The 26,679-nt window shown below is 41.5% G+C and overlaps 2 protein-coding genes across 5 annotated transcripts; both read right to left on the reverse strand.

The window, feature by feature from the left end:
- On the reverse strand, positions 1-26,607 carry cpne1 (copine I). 3 transcript variants are annotated; one of them, XM_023416133.2, is made up of 16 exons: positions 26,494-26,607; positions 8,313-8,441; positions 8,030-8,209; positions 6,716-6,790; positions 6,476-6,547; positions 5,867-5,950; positions 5,599-5,688; positions 5,408-5,506; positions 5,236-5,322; positions 4,977-5,036; positions 4,475-4,608; positions 3,928-3,982; positions 3,711-3,765; positions 3,462-3,595; positions 3,145-3,381; positions 1-3,043 (listed from the first exon to the last, which is right to left on the reverse strand). In XM_023416133.2, the coding sequence occupies exons 2-16, from the start codon at positions 8,439-8,441 to the stop codon at positions 2,927-2,929; spliced, it is 1,608 nt and encodes a 535-aa protein (XP_023271901.1). In that variant the 5' UTR covers positions 26,494-26,607; the 3' UTR covers positions 1-2,926. The 3 variants fall into 3 exon arrangements, with proteins under 3 accessions (XP_023271901.1, XP_087032692.1, XP_023271902.1); XM_087176566.1 differs by lacking the exon at positions 26,494-26,607 and adding an exon at positions 15,441-15,548; XM_023416134.2 differs by lacking the exon at positions 26,494-26,607 and adding an exon at positions 11,181-11,434.
- Positions 17,263-26,596, reverse strand: rbm12 (RNA binding motif protein 12). Of its 2 annotated transcripts, XM_023416132.2 has the most exons (3): positions 26,494-26,594; positions 22,603-22,668; positions 17,263-21,250 (listed from the first exon to the last, which is right to left on the reverse strand). In XM_023416132.2, the coding sequence occupies exon 3, from the start codon at positions 21,220-21,222 to the stop codon at positions 18,523-18,525; it is 2,700 nt and encodes an 899-aa protein (XP_023271900.1). In that variant the 5' UTR covers positions 21,223-21,250; positions 22,603-22,668; positions 26,494-26,594; the 3' UTR covers positions 17,263-18,522. The 2 variants fall into 2 exon arrangements, with proteins under 2 accessions (XP_023271900.1, XP_023271899.1); XM_023416131.2 differs by lacking the exon at positions 22,603-22,668 and having other exon boundaries at positions 26,494-26,596.
- Positions 26,608-26,679: the final 72 nt, after the last annotated feature.

A 26,679-nucleotide genomic window follows, 5' to 3' on the forward strand; every position in this document is an offset into this window, starting at 1 on the left:
TTTTTTTCTTTCCCCAAATAGTTTTATTATTGTATTCTATCAGTATGTGTTCATACAGACATGATGCATTGGTCATAACTGATTTAGTTACACTGGTTAGTTAATAGTAGTTGGTTAGCAGTGGGGCTGGTGGTCACACAATGCTGTGGATCAACCAGTTTAACAAACAGCAAAGTGAAGAAGACTGAAGAACTAGAAGTGTGAAACAGGAGTAAAATACTTTGATCACAGTGAGCAGCACAGTAGAGCAAAGCATTACAGGAGGTGTAGTTCTCCATCAAGATAAGATTGGCAGATTTTATCATCCATATGATGGTTTGAGTAAAAAATTTGGCCAAGATGTTTCGTTTATTAAATGATATCACAGCATCATGTGACCATGCAGCCATGGTTACAGAGACAATATGGCATGTTCGGCTGAACCATTACATTAGGATTTTCTCATAAGATTCACTTTTTCTTCATGTTTGAAAAGACAACTGCAGATTTTTTGGCTGAAATTACTAACGTGAAACTCCTTTAAACACTTTAACCCACCTGTGAAAACAGAACCTCCCTATGAATTGAACACAAGTTTTTGGCAACTAAAAAAAACAAATAGTACATCATGGCAACTTGACAGGGACATACTTAGACATATCCAAGTCTTTTTAGCATCAAAACAACACAAGAGCAAGATTTTTTGATCCCTTTCATGTATGTTGTCCCACGGTCTTCATCAGCAGATTCATCCCGCTTATCTTTTTATCTATTTATTAATTAATTTTTTGGTAAAATTACTGTTTCCACTGAGTTCATCCTCAGCCACAACTCTGTATCACTGAACAAACTTTAGAAAGTAGTTTGGAGATCACAAGCTTAAATGGTGAGAATTAAACAAAGACGTTGTTCCCGTGAACTTTGGATGAAACCAGACTCATCATTTAGTCGGTCTCTCTAGAAAACATTTAAAAAAAATAAACACCTTGACCCTCACTCTATTTCCTGGGAAGCTGATTTGGTCAGAAAACCGTAACCAATTCGATCCAAAAACAACCAAACCGTCTGAAGCAGCAGACACTGTTGCACTGCTTTATCTAAAAAATACACAGCTGATATGATCAACAAAATAATCTTAACTTACTGGCTTTTTGCAGAGCTTTCAATCACATCTCACAGTCTTTCATGATGTGGTTCCATTAATTTAGGATGACTGGATGCTACAAAAACCAGCAAGTGGACCTTTGGCTTTGATTATTTTGTTACACAGACTGTTCCCCAACCTCAGAGCTACAAATAATATGCACTTCAGATATTTGACTTCAATAAAGTGGAGCCTGAAAAAAGCCCAAAATGTCCCTCAACATTTGACAAAGAGGAGAAAAATAGAGAATTTTACTCTTACTCTGACTAAACATGTTAATTCCACAGCACAACTGCTCAGCTTTAGTGGTTAAAAGGTGACTTTAAATTATTTCTAAGGCGGTCGCCCCTGTGGCCGCAACATCAACCACTAAGTGCAACGTTCAAGTCTAAACTGTTGTTTGCTGCTGTTTGTAATAAAGGCACAAAAACAACAAGTTATTCTAAGTGATTTCAAGTTGTGGTGGATGAAGCATTGGCAGCTCTTTCACAACATTGACTGTGGCTTTGCTGCAGTAAACATGGATTCTGACTTGTTTTAACACTGTGTGTTTGTGTGTAAATGTGTGTGCGTGTTAGTGTGTGTGTTCGCCAGTATCCCAGGCTGGAGGGGCCATGTCAATCAGAAGATAGTCTTTGGTACATAAACAGAGGACATGTTCAAACAGACTCTCGGTGTGGGATGGAGGGTTACCGTGGTTACAATTTCCAGGTACTCACATCATTGGTGACTCCCCAGTGTTTCTTAATTGTGAGTCTTAAAGTGTGTTTGGACCCAATGTAAATTTTCACCTGCAGAAGTGTTTTTTTTCTCTCCCTGTTTATTCACCATAAAGAGTGAATGTACTGCAGCTGCAGCATCAACAAACCACCGAGAGTCATGACAGAACATGCCAGAAATATTGAGGCTGAAGCAGCTGAGAGTGACATAAAGGCTACACTACAGTCTACGGTAAGGCTACAATAAAGTTTATTATAAGGCTATAGTGGTAAAGCTATGTTAGCATATGATATAGTAAAGCTATGTTAATGAGCATATAACATCATTCATAAAACATTTTTCCAGCATTTAGTGCAACAGCAAAGTGCTAAGTATTGATACCTGATTATTAAAGCTAATCAGAGCCACACACACACACACACACACACCCACTCAGAGCTGGACCTGGGTGCATAGTGTCATCATGTTACGAATGGTAATAAAAACAATTGATTATGGTGAGGTGCCTTGTCGCAGTTCCTCTAATGTCCACTAGATGCTGTAGACAAAACTGTATTAATGTAAATGATAAAACTCCCAAAAGTCAACAGAGTTCACCTCTGAGCAGATCAGTAACCTCCTACTGTTACTATGGAAACAATAATAGAGAATGTGGAGTCAAAACTGGACGACAGTTGAAACTTTTTCTGTGTGTGTGTGCAGCTCTGTTACTTTTAAACACGTTGGTAAAGACGTGATCTGCATAGTTAGCGTGGAAGCAGCAGAAGGAATATATAATCTATAATCTTTCTTACTTTATCATCATCATCAGAAAGAAGAATGTGTGAAAAGATAAAAAAAAAACAAAAAAAAAATAGTGTGGGTTGCCCCTGGCATCCTGATTGGCTGACAGCTGAACGCTGCGTTGTGATTGGCTGAGATTCCAGCAACACATTAGGTTGGTCCCTGAAGAGTGGTCGACTTGGTGGGTTGTTGGGCAGAGGAGGGTGAATGATGATGGTCTGAGCCTGGAATGAAATCAGGGTAGGCGTTCAGCTTTGTGGGGCATGCAGGACGCCGGGTTTAGGTCGTGTGGGGCTGAGTTTAGGATTTGGCAGCAGCTTTAGGTTTGGGTGGTTCAAAGCCTCTCATTTTGAAATAAGAGACCAGCTGGTTGGGAACCTCAGCAAGGACAGACTGAGCCAGAGCCGTCTTGGGAGCCTAGACAGAGACGCAGAGAGAGGGGTTTACAGAGATGTGACGTTAGTATCTATTTGGTATTTGGTGCAGACTTTGGGAAAAAAAACCCAAGAGAGTCTTACATCTTTGAACTGTCTGTACGGGACAAACTGGACGATGTCTCTGGCGACGGCCTCGCCCACCGTCGACCTCAGCACACCGTCATCTCCATCCAGGAGCTCCATGGCCTTAAAGTCAGCTGGCCCCACCCCAACAATGATGATTGAAAGTGGCAGCCGCGACGCCCGGACAATGGCGTCCCGGGTCTGGTCGAAGTCGGTGATCTCACCGTCAGTGAGGATGAGCAGGACGAAGTATTGCTGCAGAGAGGCACAGACATAAGTCAAAATCTGAGCGTGTGTTTCTGGTTAATTTCTTGCGTTTTTGTGTGTGTCCTCACAGAGGCGTTGTTGGCCTGCACGGCGGTGGTGGCGATGGAAGCGACGTGGTTGATGATAGGAGAGAAGTTTGTGGGTCCAGACAGTCTGAGCTGAGGCAAAACCATCCTGTAGGCTTCAATGATCCCCTCAACACCTGAAACACAGAGGTAAAGCAGTCAGAGATGAAAATAATTATATCTGGTCCATTTTTCTGCAGAACCAGTATTTCTACTTTTACTTGAGTTACATATTGAACAGAGGATTTTTACCTTGGCAGTAAGGGTTAGTGGGGTTGAAATTGAGGGCAAACTCATGGTTTGCAGCCTGCAAGAAAAATAACACAAAAGTTTAAAAAAAAAAACTTGAAAATCAAACTGGTGTTGCCATTCTAACTTTCAGTTTTCTAAACAGTCTGAACTAGGTCACATTTGAGGGTCCAATAAAACCTGTAGAGAACAATGTTGATTGGTCGGTTAGAGAACTGACCTGGTAGTCTGGAGGTAGTTTGGCTCCAAAACCGAACGCAGGGAAGAGTTTATCACTGAAACAGGAAACACAAAATAACCACTGTTACAGCCACAAAAATAAAAGCACTTTTTCTACTCGCTATGAAGGTTCAAAGTACAGAGTTTATATTTCATGCAGGAGGATTAAATGATTAAGAATTAGGGGTTTACGGTATTAGATTCCGTGCGTGGAGTCTGAGATGTGGAATTTAGGGTTTAGGGTATAGGTGGAGAGTTTAAGTTTACAGCCTAGGGTTTAGGTTTAAGTTGTAGGATGAGGGATTTAGGATGTAGGGTGTAGGAACTGAGGTTTAGGTAACAGAGTTGAGGTACAGGGTTTAGGGTTTCAGGTGCAGGGACTAAAGGTTCAGGGTTAGGGTTAGGGAAGTAAAACATAAGTAAAGGAATGTTGGTTATAGGATTTAGGATGCAGGGCCCGTGTTTGCATGGTTTTGGGTTTGGTGTAGTACTTTTTCAGGCGTAATAGGTGTGTGTGTGTGTGTGTGTGTGTGTGTGTGTGTACTAACGTGTCGTAGTCCTGGATCACCTGACCCACAGACCACAGAGCAGACAGGTACTGGTTCAGCCCGTCTGGACTCATGAAGTGGAGAGAGTTGGGCGAACGGGGATCACCATTAGAGCCGGTGAAGTCGATCCCCACCTACAGTGTTCATACAACATTCATTCATTTATCAATCCCCACCTACAAACATTCATTCATTCATAATACAATTAAATTGTTCACATGGAAAATCACTTCATAAATTGTGTTTTTAATGCATCAATTCATTAATTGATTATGATTAATGGCTGAAAAGTCTATATGTATTTTAATATATATATATATATATATATATATAAGTCCATAATATCTTTAAAGAACCTAAATATATGAATCATGTAAATTATAATGTGATTCATGGATTAAAATACAGCATTTAAAATCTATATATGTGTTTGTGTGTGTGTGTGTGTGTGTGTGTGTGTGTGTGTGTGTGTGTGTGTGTGTGTGTGTTGATATTGACGTACGGTGAAGTTGACCTGGCAACCGCCCATCACATAGTCCAGGAAGGTGTACTGAGTCAGCATCTGCAAACACACACAGAGGCACAGATAAATAAAAACACATCACTCAAGATTTATGGTTTCACTGCCTAAAGTGAATGTTTCGGTTAAATTTTAGCACAATTAACAGACCATATACAGACATAACTATTATACAATATTTTGCCCTCCATTTACAAAGCAACGACTCCCAGCAGGGAACTCTGGGTAATGTAGTCTCTACCTTGCAGCTTTTCACAGAGACGACTCCAGAGTTCTTGTAGCTCTTCTTCTTCTTCTGTTTCTCAGGGTGGATGCAGTCAAACTCCACCTGGAGAACAACACATCATACAGTTTAGTGACCCTCCAACCAGCTGATTGAAACACTTCAGATACTTTCTCATGAGTGAGCTCACCGGTGAACCATGTGCAGCTTTCTGCAGCTCAGAAACTTTTGTGGTGAAAGAACCAATCAGATCATGAGATCCATCACTGTCATGATCAGAGCAATCCACCTGCAGGAGGAGAAGAAGTTTTAATATAGAAGTTTTGATGTAAGATTTGATATGATTGGTCATTGTGAATAGATGATTCTGATTGGTGGAACCTTCAACGGTCTGTCGAGGTCGCTGCCGCAGAACGTCTGCAGAGGAACACAGAACTTCTTCCAGCAGGGACTCAGATTGTTCTTCACCACCTGCAAACACACACAAATCATAATTTTCACCATCATCTTAATTGCAGTGACATCAGCCTGTGTGTGTGTGTGTGTGTGTGTGTGCTCAAAAACAACCCTGCCCGGATTACATGTACAGCTTCCAAGATCATCTGCCTCCCGTGCGTGTGCATGTGTGAGTGTGCGTGTGCATGTGTACCTCTGTCCTGTGGACCAGCTGCCACTTTCCACCGTCTCCTTGTTTGAAAAACTCCAGGAATGGATCAGACTTCCCGAACATGTCCTGAGCAGATAAAAGACAACACGCTTCTGTCTCATTCACTGTGAGGACTTTTTTTAACGTCATGTAAACAAGAAACCTGTTTCTGTAATGAAGAGAGAAACATCATTCCTCCTGCTAGAATGTAAATTTCTCCTGGACAATGTGGATTTCTTGACCATTAAAACAGGTAAGTAAGAACACGTGCAGGAAAAGACGGAGGGACTTAAGTGAAATCTCTCGTCTCTCGTCTTGATAAGAGGATGTGATGTTATGATTCTGACGTGGGAAACAAATAGATATTGATCGGAAAAATTGCAAACTGTAAAGAGTGGGTGAGAGCAAGATTACGGTTTATTGCCTGGCACTGTGATGATGGGCTAAACATGGTCTCGAAACACACAAGAATAATTAACAAGAATAAGAAAAACTAAACATTTACAGGGACATGACAGCTTTTTCGAAGAGCTGGTGAAACAGCCCCGAAGAGGTTGAGGTGAAGAGGAGGATGAAGAAAAGTCGGAAGATGAGGAGGAGGAGCAGAGTTACCTTCTTGTCAAGGTTTTTAGCATCCAGCTCCAGTTCAATGGCTCTGTTGTCCTTTATCTCCTCTGCAGAGACCTACACACACAAAACAGACACACACACGTTATGGTATCACAGATTCTCCATTGGTACAAAATAATATTTATGTTAATTAATAAAAAATTGGTCATAAATTGAATTAAAGGTTCTATTTTTGATTTTAACCCCCCCCCCCAAACACACACACACACACACACTACATACAGTGATGGTTCCTTTCCCTGCAGGTTTGCCTTTCTTCATCTGCAGAGGTCTGCTCACACTTTTACTGGAAACTATCTGAAAGATACACAGAGGAGATTTTTCTTCAGCCGTATCCATGACAACAGACTCCCATCCTGTGTCAGTACTGTAGCGACAGAGGCAAAGGTGCTTTGGATAAAATAAATGGAGCCCATTTAAGCTTTAAAGACAGTGATGACACTGTTTGTCCAGCAGGGGACAGTGTGGACCTGAGAGACATTTATCTACTGAACCAATTGTGAGGGATCTCTGTCAAACCTGTTTATTATACGTTTATCTAAAGACCGATTATGAAATGATAAATCATCATATATGGGTCAAGACTGCAGCAGGCTGAGAAGGTTTCACTTGTTTACAAAACAAACAGTAGATTTACAGTCAAGTTTTCAGAGATCTTGTTTCAACATACTGACATATTTGTGGAAAACTGGAAATACAAAAAGGCTGAAGATGAGACTGAACTCAAGTTAAGATGGATGATTGTGAAGACAGATTCAACAGAATTAGTTTGACTTCCACGTAAAAATGTATCCAGCTCAATATCAGCATCACTAACAGAAGCATATAGGGAAGCTTAACAACCATTAAAAGCAGCCTGAGGAGCTGACACACTGCGAGGATTTAGACTGAGCAACAACAATGATCATGTAATTTTACTGAATGTGCAATATGGGTCTAATAAAATCTTGGATTCAATCTGTGTCAGACTTCACGATGCCAGTTTGGGGCATGGAAGATAATTAATGCCCGGTGAATCATAGTCTACGGTGTGAATGAAAAAAAAAAACTAAATGAGAGCAGAGGCCTGTCATTACTTGATGTTCCATCTGCAACACTCATGCTTTGACAATGCAGCTCCACCAGGTTTTCTTCTTTGCCAGAGACAAGAGTCAAACCACTCTTCTTTTGGCTGGTTTGTGTCAGTGTGTGCCTTTTTTTTTTTTTTTTTTTTTTTAAATCAAAAAATGGAAAGTAGGAAATGTCATGGTGAATAGTGTATTCTGCATGATTTCATGTTGTATTCTGATTGGCTGCTTGTCACACTTTGAGAATTTCTGACAATGTCTGAATTTCATCGCAGGTTGTCCTTTGGCTGCAAAAGCTACAGCTGTCAGTGGATGTTTCTCACAGTGAGATGTAGGACGACCATTTTGGACTGATGACCACGGATAGATGGATAGATAGAGTCATGTGTCCATTAGCACATTGTTGATGATGATAACAACAATTAATAATACATGAATCTAATTAAACCTGGTCTGGTTTGGTGCATACCTGCCCCAGTGTTAGCTCAACCCCTCCCAGGTAGTCATCGTCGCCGAGGTCAGAGGATGAGTTGTCGATGTCGTAGATCCCCAGCTTCAGATTCTGAACTGTCTCAAAGTGATAATCCAGTCTGAGACGCTGACTGAAGGACGGACTGGAGGTGTTCTTCAACCGCTCAGTACGACCCAGCTGAGAGACAGACAGGGTTTTTTTTTATTTTATTTTATTTATCTCACATATCTCAAATATTATACTAAGACCCATGTATCTTGTAGTGTGACTGCCATGTTACCTCAGTCCAGCTGTCACCTCCTGTCTTCTGCAGCAGCACACACAGAGGATCAGACTTTGAGCCGACATCTTTATCCAGCAGGTCAGAACAGGAGACACTCAGCTCCACCTTCGTGACGCAGTCCGCCATCTGAGGGGGGGGGGGCAGAGAGAGACCTTTGGATCAGGATTCAGGAGATTAAGAGTCTCACAACACATTGCTCATTTAGTCGTATAGAACAAAAACAAAAAAACAAACAGCGTCATTGGACGATTGGAAAACTGTTCAAAATGAATGATAAACTGTTTGACAGACAGAGAGCTAACACCTCGGACTCATTAAATTAAGACATCTTCACCTGTTTTACTGAAGAGAAAGAGAGGCACAATATGCAGTCACTGACACTGCTACTGTTTTATCGCCTTTGTTCTCTGCAGTGATGGAGCGTCCTGCAGATAAGCTTCACCCATGGCTCAAATAATTCCATAATACTAACTGTAAACACTATGTACAAGTTATAATAGTACTGCTTTTGCAATTAGGTTAAAAGGATGGGCTTGTGCTTCCTGTTCTATAAGTACTGACAGGAAATTATGCAGTATATATAAGCATTGTATCCTCATAAACATTTCCGTTGCACATTACAGGAAAACAGTGCTCATCAACAACAAGTTCATATATCAAGTGCTTATTTTCACCAGTGTGAACACATAACAGACTAAAAACCTGAACAATACTAATCGAGGTGAGACACAGCTTGTTGCTCTGCTCGGGTGAAACCACATCCAAGTACTTGCGCAACCAGCTACAGTGGTCCTATAAATATGTCATCATGTCACAACAACAACAACAACAACCAACACAAACCAGCATTTACTACCACATGTGTAACAGATGAGTCCTGAGCGACATCAGATGGAGTTAGAGACAATCCGGTGAACCAGCGGGTTATTGGATTATACATGTATGACAAAGACAAGCAGCAAATCATCATATTTGAGAGGTCAGACCCAGTGAATGTTTAATCACAGTGTCTAAATTGTTGCTGGTTTATTTTCTGTCTATCAGCTAGTTACTTCATTGACTAATCGTTGCAGCTCTAACGACATTTATTAACCAATAACTACAGCCACAGACCATCACTGCAGTGTGACCTGCTCAACAATGAATCCAAACAAACTTCTTTATGATTCTTCAACCTTCACTCTGCACTAAACCAACTCATGTCACCGTCACTTCACCGTCGCACCAAAGTAATAAAATCAGAGTCTTGAGGTAGAAAATATTGATCTGGAGTCAGAAGAGCTCTGTTCTTTTCTCCTTGTCCCATTCAGCTTGTCCTTCTACATTGAATTTTACCTCACATTATGATGTGTCAAACACTCTCCCCGACAGTCTGTTGAGATAAAACTGTATGACTACACAAATTTATCCTCTTCACATGCAAAGGAAGCTGCCGATCCTCCAACGGACACAGCTACCGCCTCAGAGAATCTCCTTTTCCTCCTGTGATCTCTGTATGATGTTATGGGAAATGAACTCTCATATAGAGACAGAATGGGGTCAGTTTTCTTATGTGTAAATAAATACAAGTTAAATTTGACCAAAAACAGAGATGGAAAATACTTAAATTGTCAATCACTGATAAGGATATATCTGACTATACAACATATTCAAAAATTGATTATTATTGCATTATTGTCGTTAAACATAAAGACAATCATCGCAATCAACTGAAGTTAATTTAACACAACAACCAGTGGTTAAGTTATTTGTATTATACTTTACTCCATTACATTTCCATTGCATCAGTACTAATAATCAAATTGTCCAATGAATAATAATGTAAAACTAACAGAGCCTATTTTGTCAAATAAATCGTTTTACTTTTTTACTGTAATGTACTGTAAATTTTGTTTATACTTCTTACATTTTTTAATTAAAATTGTGGAGCAGCCACTTTTAATTGAGTAAATATTCTGAATATTTCTATTACTGCTGAAATTACTGCTGGAGGAACAGAGCAAACAACTTTAAGTTTACGCTTTTTAACTTTTATGCTTCAACAGCGCAGAGTGCATTTATTTTAGGAATTCATTCCCATTCCTGTGGATGTTGTATGTTTTGCACCATGAGCACCCGCTTTGAGTTGTTAGAGCCAAGCAGTGCTTCTGACAATAATTTTTAAGTAACTGTAAAAGAATAGTGAAAAATGTCCATCACAGGGTGACAAATCTTGTTTTGTCTGATCAATACTCCAAAATCCAAAGATCTTCTGTTTAAAATTATATAAAAACGGAGACAAACAGCAAAACCTCACATTAGAGAAAACTGCAACCAGAGAATGATTTAAGTTTTGATTAATAAATTACTTTTAATCAACAATTAATTCTTCTTTCAACAGATTCTGCAATGGGCGTGGCTGTAGTTCATTATATTAATGGTTCAATTTCCTGTGTTTCCAAGTGTGAGACACACCTAACCTTCAGCAAACCATAAATATTCTTCATATAAACACAGCCATCATGGACTTTTAGTCACTCACCTTAACCCAAACTTCCTATTTTCTGGCAAAAGCTCTGCTGGGATCCTGAAGTACACCTAACAGTTTACTGATCAAATCATATACGATGCTTTTAGATGACAGATGAAGAGCTGCTGAACCTGTAACGGGTTTTCTTCTCAAACTGAATGTGCTGAGTGAGCAGCACCTGAGGGGATGACCACCGTGAGATTGAATGAAGATTAACTAAAGCTGTAAAACAAGTCAGCCAGTTCAACCAGCACAGTTTGCCAAACACACACCAGTGCTCTCTCCCTCTCTCTCTTTCTCTCACACACACAAACACACAGATGGAGCACTGTGTCAATATAAACTTTGTAAATCACCTTTTCAGGGTCGTTGTATTTTATCCGCTTCAGACCACAGGAACAAACAGCAAGGCGGATGACAACTGCTCACAGAGTCCGACACAGGAAGCGAAACCTTTTCAGTCCGAGCCAACTGACCTGAGAGTACACTAACCTTCACCTGACCACTCTGTTAGACTTAATACAAGGATTCACCAAAGCTGAAAATTGTTACTTAACTGTCACTGAGGCAGAAAACCGCCGTTTATCACCGTCCAGCAGCTTTAGCTAACAGGGAGCGGCTGACAAACAGAGTGCACTCTGATTGGACAGGCAGTCCTATAACCGCGTCTTGATTGGACCAGACGACTATCAGTCACGCCCTCTGGGTTCGAAGACTGGCTGACGTTTTTTCTAGTTTTTCAAAGCTAGCAGCAATTACGGTACAACTTCCGACTAGACTCCTTCAGAATAAAAGCAGCAACACCAAATGAACACGAGCATAAATAAAGCATCGTTCCTTACAGCAGGATTGATATAATAAATCAGCTTGAGGGAGGTACTTAGGATAAATGGCAGTTTATGAAATATATATATATAAAATAAAACACACAGTCAATGATCCTTAATACACAAAATATGAGAAAATTGCATTTATTTAGGCATGGAAGATGTGTTTTTGTTATGTATGCATCACAAACTCCTTCTAGCCAGCACTTTGCATCACACTAAAGGCCAGTATTTAAAAAAAATCTATCAGGAGGTGGGGTGGGTGCAACAACAGTGGCAAAAAGAGAGGCCACTGGAGTCTACCAACCTTAAACATCAGTGCATCTGCAACTTATTTCATTAGCCTCTGAATTAGGAACGCTGCCTACAAGGCAAAGCAAGCAACTGGGGCCATAAAGCCAAGGACAGCACAAAAACAAGAATAGAAAAAAAAAAAAAACAGAGAAAAGGCCAACAGGAAGTAGGATCAAAGTGGCAGATTTTTTTAATGACACTAGTTAATCCATGGTCCTTCAAGTCTTTCCAGTCATGGAAAGACTGATGAGATCAGATGTAATGACAGATGAGAGGAATGACATGATTTACAGTCCAAAATTAGATATTTTCAATCTTGTCGCTAAGCAAACACACCATGATACATATGTATTGAACTACAGGTATTCTGACAAATGATTCGTATCCACATCAGCTTTACAAGGTACAGTAGGTTAATGATATAGTATAGATGTCCATAATATACACCAGCAGCATTTTTGTACATTTGATTTGTCCATTAACAAAACAAAATTAACTGTACTGTGTTCAATTTAGACACTGCGCTGGCCGGCTGATTTCCAGCCTATGTACAGCTTTTATATGTGTAAAATGGAACTTTGTATATTCCTTATTTTTATGTATTTGTAAGACCCTTTGCTTCTGGCCCAATGTCAGCTGAGATTGACTCCTTCATTAAGATTTCTTTCAGAGAAACCTACTGTTCTCAGTGTCTAGAATGAACCTTCACCTTCTTAGAGCAGAGGAAAAACAGAATAAACCGAACACAGAACAAGCCATCTTCCTCACAGAGAACAACACAGTTTAATTTTATTCATCCTTTGCAACAAAACCACAGTGGAATCAAAAAAAGCTGCAGAGCATCACATCAGGAATGAGAAACAGAAAAGGAAAGACCAAAACACAGAAGAAAGGAAGAAAGTACAATTATGAGAATGAAAAAAGGAGCATAACGTAATGATGTACTGTAATGTTGCACCCTGAAAATCACTAACACACACACAGAAACACTGAGCTCCTGTCTTGGTTGTCTTTGGCATCATCATCATCATCATCATTTCATCCTCATCGTCTTAAGATCCACCTCCCAGAAAAAAAAACTGCTCTCATGCTCTTAAGTTCTTCTGAACTTTCCTTTCTCCATCTGTACCAACTCACTTTGTTCGGCTAAACTAAACTTAACCCCATAGAATTTCATTTAAAATTATAGTGAAGAAACTTAACTTTCCAAACAGTCCAAATCTGTGAGTCTGACCTTTTGGGGAAATGTGTGTAAAATGATACAATGGATCTGAATAACATCATAAAGTTTCATTGAAGGACTGAAAAAAACACACAGGATATGAAAATGTCTAACTAATTTTAACAACCTTAACCTACTTAAGTGGAAAATGTGTGTTATTCAATTCTTCATACTTATTTTATTCAATATTCATCATGTAACCATCCATCTGCCTGATAAATGAAGAGAAGGAAAAGTTTGAAAGAAAGGAAATACTCTAGTAAACTACAGTACAAGTGCATCATAATTGTATTTCAGTACAGATAAGTAGCGCAATGACTATCATTTATTATATCTATGATCCATCAGCTACTACAACATCTGCACAAGTCAGCAGAGAGTAGTAATTCATCATAATTTGGTCTCTCAGCCTGTAATGTGGAGAACAATCTCCTCCTGTGCTTGTGAGAGTGTGTGGACAGCCCGTAGTGCTCAAATCAGGTCCCACATGAAAAAAGATAAACAACACTATATCAAATTAATTATCAAATAATCTGATTGATCAACAGTTTAGTTGGAAAGGCACAAACTACAGGTGAATACTGAGCTACTGCACAGGCCGGGACCTGCACTGAAGCTATGGTGAGAAGAAATTAAAAAATCAGACCACAGTTTTATAAAAGTATTTAGCCTAAAATATGCTTGGAATTAAATAGTCAAACAAATAATGGCCATTATCTGCCCTTTGAACGCTACCATCTACCGACTACAATGTACTTTCTATAGTCTATCTATCTACATGTTACCATCTACCAATTAAATGCTATGATCTACAGGCCTCTATCCACCATTTACATGCCACCATTTGTCATCTAGTGACCACCACCTCGACATAAACGCTACAGGCCATCCTCTACTATCTAAACGCGACCATCTCCATGTCACCATCTAATATTTCCATTTGCCATTTACAGGCCACCATCTGCTCTCTACAGGCTACCACTTACTGACTACTATGCAGGGGTGGACAGTAATGAAGTATTATTTTCTTTGGAAATGTATTACTTTCTCTCCAATATATTGTACTTTTGAATCCACTACATTCCTATGACATTCTTGCTGTAACTATGCTGTGTTCGTCACAGGAGACAAACCAATTACAGGCACCTCTCTCTTCGTCAGTCATGTTGTGCTGCTGCATTTTTGAACAGCTGAGGTCTAATGATGGCTTCGTTAGATAAAGATGAGGCAGAAGACTCTTCACCAGAGCATCAAACGGCCTTATCTTAAATCCATGTTTGAAATTTTAGAAAAAAGGAAAGATTCCTCTTGTTTTAAACGTTTGCTGTGTTTGCCAAACTTCATCACTGTTCAAGTTACTAACGCTTGCCTTCAGTGTAAGTCCTGGGTCTGCACCCATCTACTTGAATTCAGTCATACAGGCTTATGCTCCTTCTCAGCTACTGCGTTCCTCCAAGGAATTGTCGTCTGGCACTGCCATCCCTGCACACAAAGCAACGAAGTCCAGACTGTTCTCATCGGTGGTTCCCTGATGGTGGAACAAGCCATCGAATGCTATAAGAGCAGGGGCGTCCCTCTCTGTCTTCAAGAATCTCTTCACCATCTCATCTCTTCCAAGCACTCCTCCTGCACTTATTAAATAGATGTAGTACTTAATACTTTTGCCAAGGTTTCCTACTGCACTGAAGCTTTAGTGATGTCCCTCCCTTGTAGGTCGCTTTGGATAAAAGCGTCTGCCACATGAGTAAATGTAATGTATGGCGAAAACAACAATGGCTGTACTTTTGTTGATTCAATTGTATTTTTATGGCCATTTCTACAGGATTTGTTGCTTATTCTATAAACTTTCCATCATACGGGTTCTACAAGTAAATCAGGGCATTCAGGTTTTTTCTGATTCATTAAGTTCTGTAAATCCACTGTGGAACAATAGAACAATGCATTTACATAAGAATATGACTTTTGAACTCTTAAGTATTTTTAAAAAGTACTCCAGTACTTTAACTTTGACCGAACTACCTCTGCTACTATGTACTACCCACAGGCTACTATTTACCAATCAAATGCTACCATCTACAGACCAGAATCCACTAGTTAACATGCAAAATAACTGAGCATCATCTACTGACTCAAGATTTCTTCCATTCAAGGTGAATCTAAGATTGTGGATGATGATGGTCTACAGGCTAGTGAACATTTAAAGTCCATTGTTTTTATGCTACCCATCATTTTTCTAATGTTTGAAATGGAATATCTCTGTGTCTGTCACTCACCTGTAAGTCCTGCTTCCTGTCTGTCTATTGATCAGTAGGAGAGGGGACCTCAGCAGGTGAATGACTGACAGCTCAGTGTGAGTCATTCAGCAATAATTCTACCTCTGTCCCACACACTCGCTTCACACTCCCGTCCTTTGCAGAGGCCAAAATCTGTCATCAGGATTTTTCTTTTATTCTACTACATTTTTTTCTGCCTTTTTTCCCCAAACACAAGGTCCACAACACACACACACAGTCAACTATACCAATAATCAGACAGTGTTTCATTTCACTTTATTGAGACCTCGCCCACACAAACACACACTTCAACATTGCATGCACAACCAGTGCTTTGGTATCAGTGTACCAGTTTGGAGGTTAACCATTTCCTGAAAGCAGCAGATGTTTCCTCTTCAGACAAAACTACCTCTATGGATGTTTCTGCTATATGGTTCAGTACTAAAATATTAATATAAAAGACTTCATGTGTGCACTAAAGAGAGAGGCCTTATTTTAAATCTGCACATCACATACGCTGAGCAACTGAGGTCACTAATAAGATTAGGACCATTAATCAATGAAATCAAAACTTTAATTGTTTATGATACCCTTATAATTATCTGTGATTAAATTATGTTGTGAAGTTACATTCTGTAACGCACTTTTTCCTTTCTCCTCTGTCATCTTTGCTTCGTTCTTTTTGTTCTGAGATGAAGAAACAGGAAAGACTCCACAACGAACCCACTTCAATTGAATAAGAGGGACAGAAACCTGTTATTCTTATAAGATGACATTTGTTTCATCACAACAACCAATGAACTATGTTTACATATACCCGATCATTAAATCCTTACCTCGGGATAAGTGACCTAAAAACCTTAATATGAGCATCATTTCTCTATGTGAGCACTGTCTTTAAAAAATTGGATGATTACTTTGCTCACCATTGAGCCCTCTAAAAGTTACAGTGAACTACTCTTACATTCACCTGCAGTAGGCTACTTTTGCTTTACCTCACCATACATTACAGGAAGCCCAAGCTTCGACAGTAGCAATAGCCACTTGCTGTGACCACAAGACGAGCTGGTGCAAAAGTATTGCAAGAGAATATTAGTAAGAAGTTTTGCAAGGGAAAGCAAAGGTAGACGAGAAACAAGTTTCTACCATTGACTCAAAGGATATAAAGAACTTATTAGCAACCCCAGCTCTCAGCTGTAGCATGAGCACCAGAAATACTGATGAGCTCCTGCATTTGTTCAGTTTTTCTGACACACAAAACACTAAATCATGCCAAATTAATCCAATGAGAATGTGCTAACTGCCCTGCTAGTATAACTGTTAACCTGTGCAGTAGCCTAGCTGTTAGCTTCAATAAGGAGGTGGTTACCAATGCTGGGAGACAGTACAGGTGAAAACCACTCCATATGGTGAGCAATATACCAGGACCAAACACAACACAAATCTAATGTTTAATGTCATTGTGGAAATGTATGAAAGCTTATGTCCAGATTTATGATCCTACAGACCAGACAGCCACTGTTTTAGTCAAATAAAAAAGAAAGGGATGGTATTTTCTTGATTAAATATGTGGCTAAGTCCAAGATATCAAAGCAATGATTACTTGAGGAACAAAGTTTAATTTTATGTACTTCATTGCATTGAAAATGTCTACATGAAGGTCATCTGTATCCCAAACAAAACCATCCCACTCTTTAGGTTTAGCAAAATAAATGAAAACAAGTGGCCCAGTAAGTAAAAATTGAAAGCATGAATCAAGTAAGTTTCCATCATTAGACAGTGAAGAGCAAACAATCAGAGAGAGCTGATCGCAGGTGAGCAGTTGTGCATCAGGAATGTCCTTTTATTAGCCAAAGCAAAGGAGACTCCACATCATGTATGGTTATACGATCATACAAGTTTGTTCACACTGACAATAGAAAGAAAAATTAATTTTAAGGTTGTTGTCAAACATTATCAAACATACATAGAACAAAAAGCTACCCAACTAAAAATGCTAGACTTAATCTCAGCACTCTACAGTCCAAACATCTACTGAGCATGTGCTGTGGAAAGGAGGTGGGGGTGGGGTTGATAGGATTCAGGAGCCCCAAGTCATTATTTACAAAATAAAACACGCATCAGCAATCTGTCCATCCCACATCCACAGAGCACTGTTGTGACAAGAAATGCATCATCATGTTACCATAGCAGAGTGTCAGCCTTTTACAACGGAGCTTGATGTCAGTATAATTTTTACCGTAGCAACGGGGCACGAGAACATTTCACCATAGCAACAGAGCATAAACATTTGATCATAGCAACATAGCTTTATACCATAATTTTACCATAGCAACAGAGAATGTGAAGACATTACCATAGCAACAGAGCACCAACATTGGTGGTAGAAAAGCTTTTCATCTACAGCATGTTTTACCATAGCAACAGACTTTACCATAGCAACAGAGCATGTAAAGATTTTACCGTGGCAACAGGACATGTAAAGATTTTACCACAGCAACAGAGCATAAACATTTTATCATGGCAACATACTTTGGCTTTTCATCATAATTTTACCGTAGCAACAGAGCATGTAAAGATTTTACCATAGCAAAGGAGCAGTCATTTTAAACCACAGCAACACAGCACATTTAAGCGCACACAGCAACAATTCCATATCATAATCATCATGTTACCATAGCAACAAAACAGGTGAGTATGTTCAGTGTGTCAACTCTGGACATGATTTCACAAAAAGCTGCACTGTCATGGAAAAGGGGTAAGAAAAGACCAAAATCCTATCACCACCATCATCATCATCATCATCATCATCATCAGGTTGTGCTACTAGAGTCAATGAAGGAGCTGTAAGAAAGAACAAAGTCTGGATCAGAGTCATACTGGACAGACTGCAGGGGGGCGGGGCTTACCTGCCATTGTCTACACACAGAACAGGGCAAGGTCTAAACTGGGAAACACTTGAAAGTTAAGTTTTGAGTCCAGAATCGTTCGAATATGGTTTTTGTGATGGCTTTCACCTGGAGTGTTGGTCCAGGTCGGTGTAACGTGTTTTGTCTACAGTCAGTCTGTTTTCGGTGAGGCTTTAGCCCAGGCTTATCTTGACCTTGCGGGCTCCAATAGGTCGGTCATTGAGGTCCATGACAGCAGCAGCAGCCTCCTCGTGGTTCTGAAAGGCCACCATGGCCTCACCAGTTGGAAGGCCTTTCTCACTGAACTGCAGGCAAACTGAGCCTTGCAGGACCTGGTAGCCATAGAAGAAGTCCATGATCTCGTCCACAGTTACAGTGAATGGCATGTTCTGAAGTTTTACAATTGTTGGGCCAGCGGCACTACGTTGACTATTGGGATTGTTGGATCCTCCAGGGGCTGGCTGGTTACGGAGACCATCAGCTCCTGGAGTGAACCCCTGCTGCCCACCAGTAGCCCCGCCCCCTGAACGTCCTTGATTGTTGTTAGCTCCTCCCCCTCTGTTCTGTCCTCCTCCACCTCCTTTTCTGTTGGTATTGTCAAAGGGCACCAAGCCTCTCAGCCCATCCTGACTGAACGCTGCTCCCCCAGCTCCAGGTCGAAAGCCTGGGGGCTCTAGGATTGGAGCTCCAGGAAGACCTGCAACTAGTGGAGGAGCCACACCCAAATTCACATCCCCTAGCCCTGCTGCCAGAGGAGGTAGAGGAGGAGGGCCTGCTAGCCCATTTCCTGGGGCAGAGAATGGAGTCACAAAGGGGGCACTGTTGAGGTTCCCCATAGTGTTTCTGAGAAAGTTAAACTCCTCCCCACTAATCCCAGCAAATGGGTTGATCTGGGGCTGCTGGGGACTGGGCTGGGTTTGCTGGTGCTGATTCTGATTTTGGTTCTGCTGGTTCTGGTTGCGTTGCCCCCTCTTGTTCTGGGGAGGAGGATTCCTTTCAATTTCCTTCATCTGCTCAAATGTCACGAGGTGGACAAAGGCATCACGACCATTGAGTTTTTGACGGTGCAGTCTTTCAGCTTTGCGGGCGTCTTCCTCAGTCCGCAGCTGGAAGATAGCCTGCCCTAAACCGTTACCATGGCTATCTGTCAGAACCTTCAGGGTGTCCTCATACAGCCCCACACCCTCCAGGAAGGCACGTACGTCCTTCTTGGAGACGTTGTATGGGATGTTGGTGATGTGGGCGCAATTCCTGGGAGCTTTCAAGCCATCCTGATTTTTGCCATCACCCTGCGCTGCTTCTCGTTTGCGGATGGTATCAATCTTTTCAAGCATTCCTTTCCGGCTGATTGGGTGGACCTGGATGAAGCGGGTACCCATGTACTGCATGTGAGCGCCCAGGGCAGTCTTGTAGTCCTGTTCTGTTTTGAACTCAAGGAAGCCCTCTCCCGTGGCTCGCCCGTTGGGCCCATACGCAATGTAGATGCTGTCCTCCACAATGGCCAAATTCTTAAAGAAGTCCTTAATCTGTTTCTTGTCAGCTTCGTAGGGAAGGCCCTTCAGGTAGACACAGAACTCCTGCCGGTGGGGAGATCGTGACCTTCCTCGCTGATCCCTGCCTCCTGACCCAACATTACCACGGCGGTGCAGCTGGTCCTGTGATTCGTTGCTGTTATTTGATTTGCCGCTGTTGTGAGGACCATGGCCTGTTGTGTTGTCATTGAGGCTGGCCCATTGCCGTTCAGAGGCAGGGGTGATCTCAATGAACCTTTGGCCCATCATACCACCTCCACGCTTCACAGCTTCGAAGCTGTCTTGGGCTGAGAAGAACTTGACCATAGCCCTGCCAGTTGGCCGACCCTGCCCATCCCTCAGCAGGCGAACTCCATCGACCCCCAGACCCCGAAAAAATTCCCTAACCTCCACCTCTGAGCAGGAGAATGGGAGGTTCTGTAAGAGGACAAACAACTCATCAGGATTGACTCCTCCCGCTCCGGTGGCTGCAGCAGCGGCAACCTTCATATGGGCCTGAAGGCCAAGAGAGGCCAAAGGGGAGAGAGGATTAAATAGCATGGGGTTGGGTGTTCCAAGAGGGAGGCCAGAGCCCAGTCCTGCAGGGGGAGGTAGGGAGGGATTGAAGGGGGGCAGGGAAGACATGTGAGGGAGGTGGGACATAGGAGGCACTGGAGGTCCTTGGGACAGGGGGGAAACAGTGGGGACAGGAGGGAGGGAGGAGACTGGAGGGGGAACTGGAATTGTGGGCAGCGTGGGCATGGGGGGCATGGAAGGCATGCTGGGAAGTGGAGGGATGGGTGGGGGGCCTGCATTGAGCGATGCCAGAGCTGTGGTGATTGTGGGTGTGGAGCTGTAGCTGTTGGGGAAGCAGGGCACCACGCTGGCCAAGCTGGCTGCTGCCTTGTTGCTCTGTTGCTCCTGAGATGAGCTTGCTGCCGTCACTGAGGCTGAGGTGTTACCGAAACCCTGGTTTCCATGGCTACCACTTCTTCCACCTGCCCCTGGTTGCACTGTGGGTATTGGGGCAGCGCCTCCTTGTCGGTTTCCTGCTGTAGGGGCAGCTGTCTCAACACCACCTGCGCCAGCCTCAAACCTGCGACGGCTGAGTTCAATCATGTTCTGCATTTCTGTCTTACTGCTAAGCAACAGTGACACTTTGGAGCCCTTAATGGACCCGCCAGTACGCATCATCCCCAGCCGAGCATCCTCGTCAGTGGCAAAGACGATGAAGGCCTCGCCATGCTCACCCCCCACGATGTGCACTCCCCCGTCAGGGATGGTGAGGCCAGAGAAGAAGTGTCTGATGTCCATGGTGCCGGCCACAATGGGCAGGCCCTGCAGCCTGATGACTACCGCCATACTGACTGCTAAACAACAGCCCTACAACCTGGGGAGAAAGCAACACTACTGTCAGATGAAGAGCAGACAGAGGGGAACCAGTGGTTTCCAGATGTTTTCTCAGAACTCAGATGTAACTCTTGCCAATAAAAGCTTAGCCAGCACTACTTAGATTTAAGTTTCTTCAGAATGTCCAAAGAAAATTTTTAAATTGCACCTATTTAGGATCCGAACATTTGGAAACCAGTGGGGTTTGGAAGGAGTTTGGGGGTCAAATTTTTGCAAAATTTGCAGAAAACTAGCAAAGAAACCCTAAACTGAAACAGTCTCCAACCATCTGCAGCTTTTAATAAGTATAATAAACTGAAAATTATGAGCTCATGCTGCACATCAGACTCTTTGTTAGACCCCAACAGAAGCAACCTTAAGCATTAACATAGCTTCAGTGTTCATACATTTTTCAAGTGTTAAAAGAGAATAGAAAAGAAATACATGATATAGAATAAAGGAATTAAGGAAAGAGATTGATGTCAACAGGCAAATATTTATATAATGAGCTAAATTTCTTAGAGAGGATACAAACAAGAAAGACCTTACAGAAGAGACAGTCTCCAGAGGAACAAACACTTCAGATCTCCAAATTGACAGAGCTCATGCTGCACTGACACATGGTACATTTTCTCCTCAGCTGTCTCTGGTGTTATTCATTGCAAATTATGAGCAATTTAAACAGGGTAACGTGTTTCACAGTGCAAAACAGACTAAAACATTTGTCATTTTTAATATAATTTATTTATTTATGAGTCAGTTTGCTAAGTATACCCATTTCCTTTTTCTGAAGCAAGCATGCACCATGGCCAAGTCCTATTTTCTAACTCCTCCCAGAGAATTCTGATTGGTTTATAAAGTGACGACTCTCAGTTTCTATTTTACCCAACAAGTGTTTTTAGGTTTCTGCAGACCTTTGCCATATCTTGTGGGATTAAAAGTGCTCAGACTAATGCCAGGCTTACACGGAAACTTTTTCATGCAACTTATTTTGTTGGAAATTAAAGTCCACAGTACGCTTCAAACTAAGTGCTTGTCGGATATCCATCATGTGAAACCCCCATTCCCAGAGGTGGAATAAACAGTTTTTTAGAACTTAAAATAGACGAGGAAATGTTGGATTTAAACATGACATACAATCCAATTAGTTTAAAGATTACTGAGGCTTTCAATCTCAACAGAATTGCGATGTGTATCAGCCCATGTATATAATTGAGAAATTGTGAGCATTTTAGTTTTTTTTAAGTAACCATTACTGTTTCTACCATGCAGTACAAAGTAATTACTTGGCTCAGTGTGAAATATTTCGTGCAACAGTAAACCTTCATGAATCTCATGCAACTTGCAACTCACCAATGCTACTAAGCTGTATGAATAGTTTCACTGTATACCAGACAGATGATTTCTGGACACTGAAACCTGGTGAAAAAGTCAAGAAAACAAACATTCCTGTTCAAGACACCTTGATGGAATTTAAGCGTTTGCAGAACAGACTGACAGTGACTTTTGGATTAATTCCCAGTGCCCGACATCTGTTGGTGTATTCAGCAGTTGGCAGGTTGTGCTTAATCAGTTTGTGCTTAATCACTGGCTTTCATTAAGACTCAACAAAGTGCTGAACATTAACAAAGCATTGGGCGAAGTATGATTTCGATCCTACTACTGACAGGTTGTCTTTAAGCTCAACACAACACAGAAAATAAACTGCAAAATTCAAGAATGTCAACAACCAAGACCAACCACAAAAGACCAGCAGCAGGGAAACAAATCTCAGATTCAGACTGTTGCAGCTTTTCTACCTGACAACAGAGAGACACACCTGGCAAAAACCAAAACCCATCACAACTGAAGCTGGCAGTGTACAACAAATCAAACTAGACCCAAACTTTCCTCAGAACAAGAAAAGCAGCAAACTGAAGATTGGACATGCTGAGCTACAGATGTTCCACTGATCTCAACAACCAGTCAGCAACACCCTGCAAACAATTAGCCAACAACCCAGCACCTGTCCAGCAATCAGGCAACCAGCAACAACAACAAAGTGAATCCTCAAGCAGCACATCAGCCGGCAGCTTTTCAGAAACTGGCTGTAGAACACCACCACACGAGCCACATGTCAAAAAGCAAAACGGCAATACATTGTCAACAAACATTAGCATCATGTCAACAGGGGCAACAGCAGTAACTTGTCAACAAGAGCAAGAGGAGCAACATCATCCAACATTTTATCAAAAGCAATGTCAGGTAAACGTAAACCAGAGCAACATTAGCATCATGTCAACGAGAGCAACATTAGCATTATATGAACCAGAGCAACATTAGCATTATGTAAACCAGAGCAACATCAGCAACTGATTGCCAGCACAGCAACAAAGACAGCAGCTGATCAGAAGAGAAAGCAAACAGAAGAGAGGTGCAGAGCAACAGGCCGGCTAACACTGATAAAAACACGTCCAACTGAGCAATCCTCTGTTTCACAACCATCTCTGGATCCTCAGACATCATCCTCAGGTTTCTGTGCTCTAACTACCCATGATCCTGGACTGTCACACAATACATCATGATTGTGGTTGAATTTCTCACTAAACTTAGATTTTAGCCACTCTATGGCTCATAAAATTAGTTACTGAAAAATGTAGTTCACCACACCTTTCAACATGATGCCTGACAACATCAAAATTATCACCAGCAATGAATGCAGTGCTCAATCTCAGCACAGACAAATCACACCAACACTGTCAAATGATTAGCAGTTCACTCCATATTTCAAGATTTATTTTTTCAACCTGGTAATCCACTCCTCTCTTCTGAGTGTCAGCCTGCTAAAGGTCTGTGTGAAGCATCAACAGCAGCAAGAGGATAAAACACAGCAGGAGAGGAAACGACAACAGTAACAGTAACTAATAAAGTCAGAGAGACAACCAGAGTATCCAAAGTGAGGTAAAAAGGTTTGAGTGAAGCTGCAGTTCACACTCACATAAACAGAGACTCACAATGAAGCTGAAAGGAGACTGAAAGGAACCTCCATCAAAAACAGTCAGAAAAATGAAGAAATCTAAGGCAGCAAATCCAGGAATAAAGAAGCAAAAGACAGCCTTGATTTCTCAGTTAGAAGGTGGAATAAGTAACCGTCCACATCCTGTTGTCAACCTCAAAACACAGCAAACAGTGTAATTGAACAAGATGGGTGGAACACCATCCACGGACTAAACAACCTAAACAAAGACAGAATTGATTTCAGAACAAGGATGAGCCAACCTGGAGCTCAAATATCAATAGACAGGATAATGATACAGAATCTGCAGCAGGTCTGGAGCACACAGCCTTTTTCCTACACCTTATTAAACTCTTCACCTACAGCTGTGTGCTCCAGACACTTTCTGTCCATCTATTTCAAAAGTGTCCAATAAAATCTCTGATTCTGCTGGTCCAGAGATCCACTGACCTGCACATCCTCCACTGTTACCCAGAAAGAACAAAAACAGAAACAGCAGAACAGAAAAACTGTACTACAGAATCAAATTCACCATACTAGGAAATCATTCACTGACTCAACTATAGCCCCTTTCAGACATGCACTTTGTTACTTAAATGTACAATTTTATGTCAGTCTCTTGTGTGAATAAACTCCAGTTACTTTTATGAAATAGTTACATCAACAATCTGAGGTCGGACCTGTAACATCTATCTAACAATACATTTGTTAGATAGATGCAGCAGGACAACGAGACCAAACCTACAGACAAAGTCATACAGAAATATCGTTAGAGACAAGAAGAAAAATGAATCCTGCAACAGATGGTCGAGCTCCACAGAGCCCTGATCTCTACATCATGGAGTTAGTCTGGGATTGCATGATGAGACACAAGACACTGAGAAACTAAATCCACAGAAGTACTGTGGCAAGTTCTCCAAGATCCTGGAGCAACCTGTTGTTTTAAAAGCAAAGGGTGGTCACACCAAACATTTATTTGATTTCAGGTTTCTCTGTTTAATGCACTTTGTATGACGTTTGTTAATACATATATAAATATTTATGGCATTGTCTTCAAAGGGTGCTCACTTTTAGTGCCTAAAACCTTTGCACAGAACTGCATGCGGTTCTTCAGTGAGCCAACATCAACTTCAAAGAGATAAACAGACATTCAAACTGCAAAATACATTTTAAAATCCATCACTTATCGATCTGCTCCCTCGGGGCTATCTGTATTGGTTCTATTGTGATTTAATAGAACCATTAAGTTATTACCATTAATATTAACTATTTGCATAACAAAGCCCTGTTTGAGGTTGCAAAGGGCCACTTTTACAGAGCTTGTTCCAGAAACCAGGAGATCCACAAACATTCAACACATAAAAGAGTAAAGTTGCTACAAAAAAGCTGCTGGTAGTTTCTGCAAGCTTTCTGTTTTGCTTTAAAAACATGTATTCATTAGCTGTGGTTCCATATCACTTCTGCCTGCTCCCGATGATGGTTTTAACGTGAAACAGGAAGCTTGGAACTGCAGCCATCCATCAGTCCTCCTTTGGAGAGACTTTACTCTTATTGAAAGCCGCTATTTTTGCAGATTTCATGTCTGAAAAGGGCTAAAATCCGTTAACCAACAGGGTGTGTAACCACGGCTGAAATAAACCCAAACTGTCTCAATGACAACTGTCACTCATCTACAACACCATCTACCTGCTCATATCAACAAGTGATGTAGTTGTGATGGGTGTGACGTCACAACACAGGGGCGTGACTCGTGGTCACCTAATGGGCAGTGGCTGCAGTAGAGCCGAAACTGAGATGAACACACAACTGATCAGAGACCAGACTTACACACCTCCTACCTCCTCGTCAGTCCCCACAGTGAAGAAACAAGAAAACGAGCTGAACCGCGAAGGAAAAACACATAAAAACATTAACAATGTATCAGCTAGCTAGCTAACAGTGACGAGTGGTTTCGGAGAAGACACCATTTTGTAAAAAACTGTCTGAACGTTTTAACCAAGCAGTAGTTCTTTTAGACAAATATCAGACAATAAGTCTCGACAGTGAGACCCTAACAGCCATAGCTAACTAGCTGATGTTGCTAGCTTAGCTGCTTGAGGCTAACGTTAGCCACCTAGCTGGTCGTGAGCCTCGCTTTGTGTGTGTCGGAGCAGAGCAGCGAGCAGGATGCGCGCTTTTAACGGCTCCTCTCGCGCTCGGCTCAGGGTGTGAGTGCGTTACTGAGCGGGCTGCCGCTGCTGGATTCTTACCGAGAAATTTGTCAACAAACACAATGAGGTTTAGCTCATGAACGATGGACCTTTTCTTCTGTGCTCGTCTCTCTGAAGGCTGTTTCTGCACGAAATGTCGGCGTAAACACCGCGATAACAGACGTACAGACGCGAGAAGATGCGGACAGCGTTTTCCTGACGTAAGAGCAGTAACGCCCCCTGTCG

Source organism: Seriola lalandi, unplaced genomic scaffold (genome assembly GCF_002814215.2).
Source record: "Seriola lalandi dorsalis isolate HSWRI2012SDOR001 ecotype SW California unplaced genomic scaffold, Sedor1 jcf7180002054561, whole genome shotgun sequence".
Lineage (NCBI taxonomy): Eukaryota > Metazoa > Chordata > Actinopteri > Carangiformes > Carangidae > Seriola > Seriola lalandi.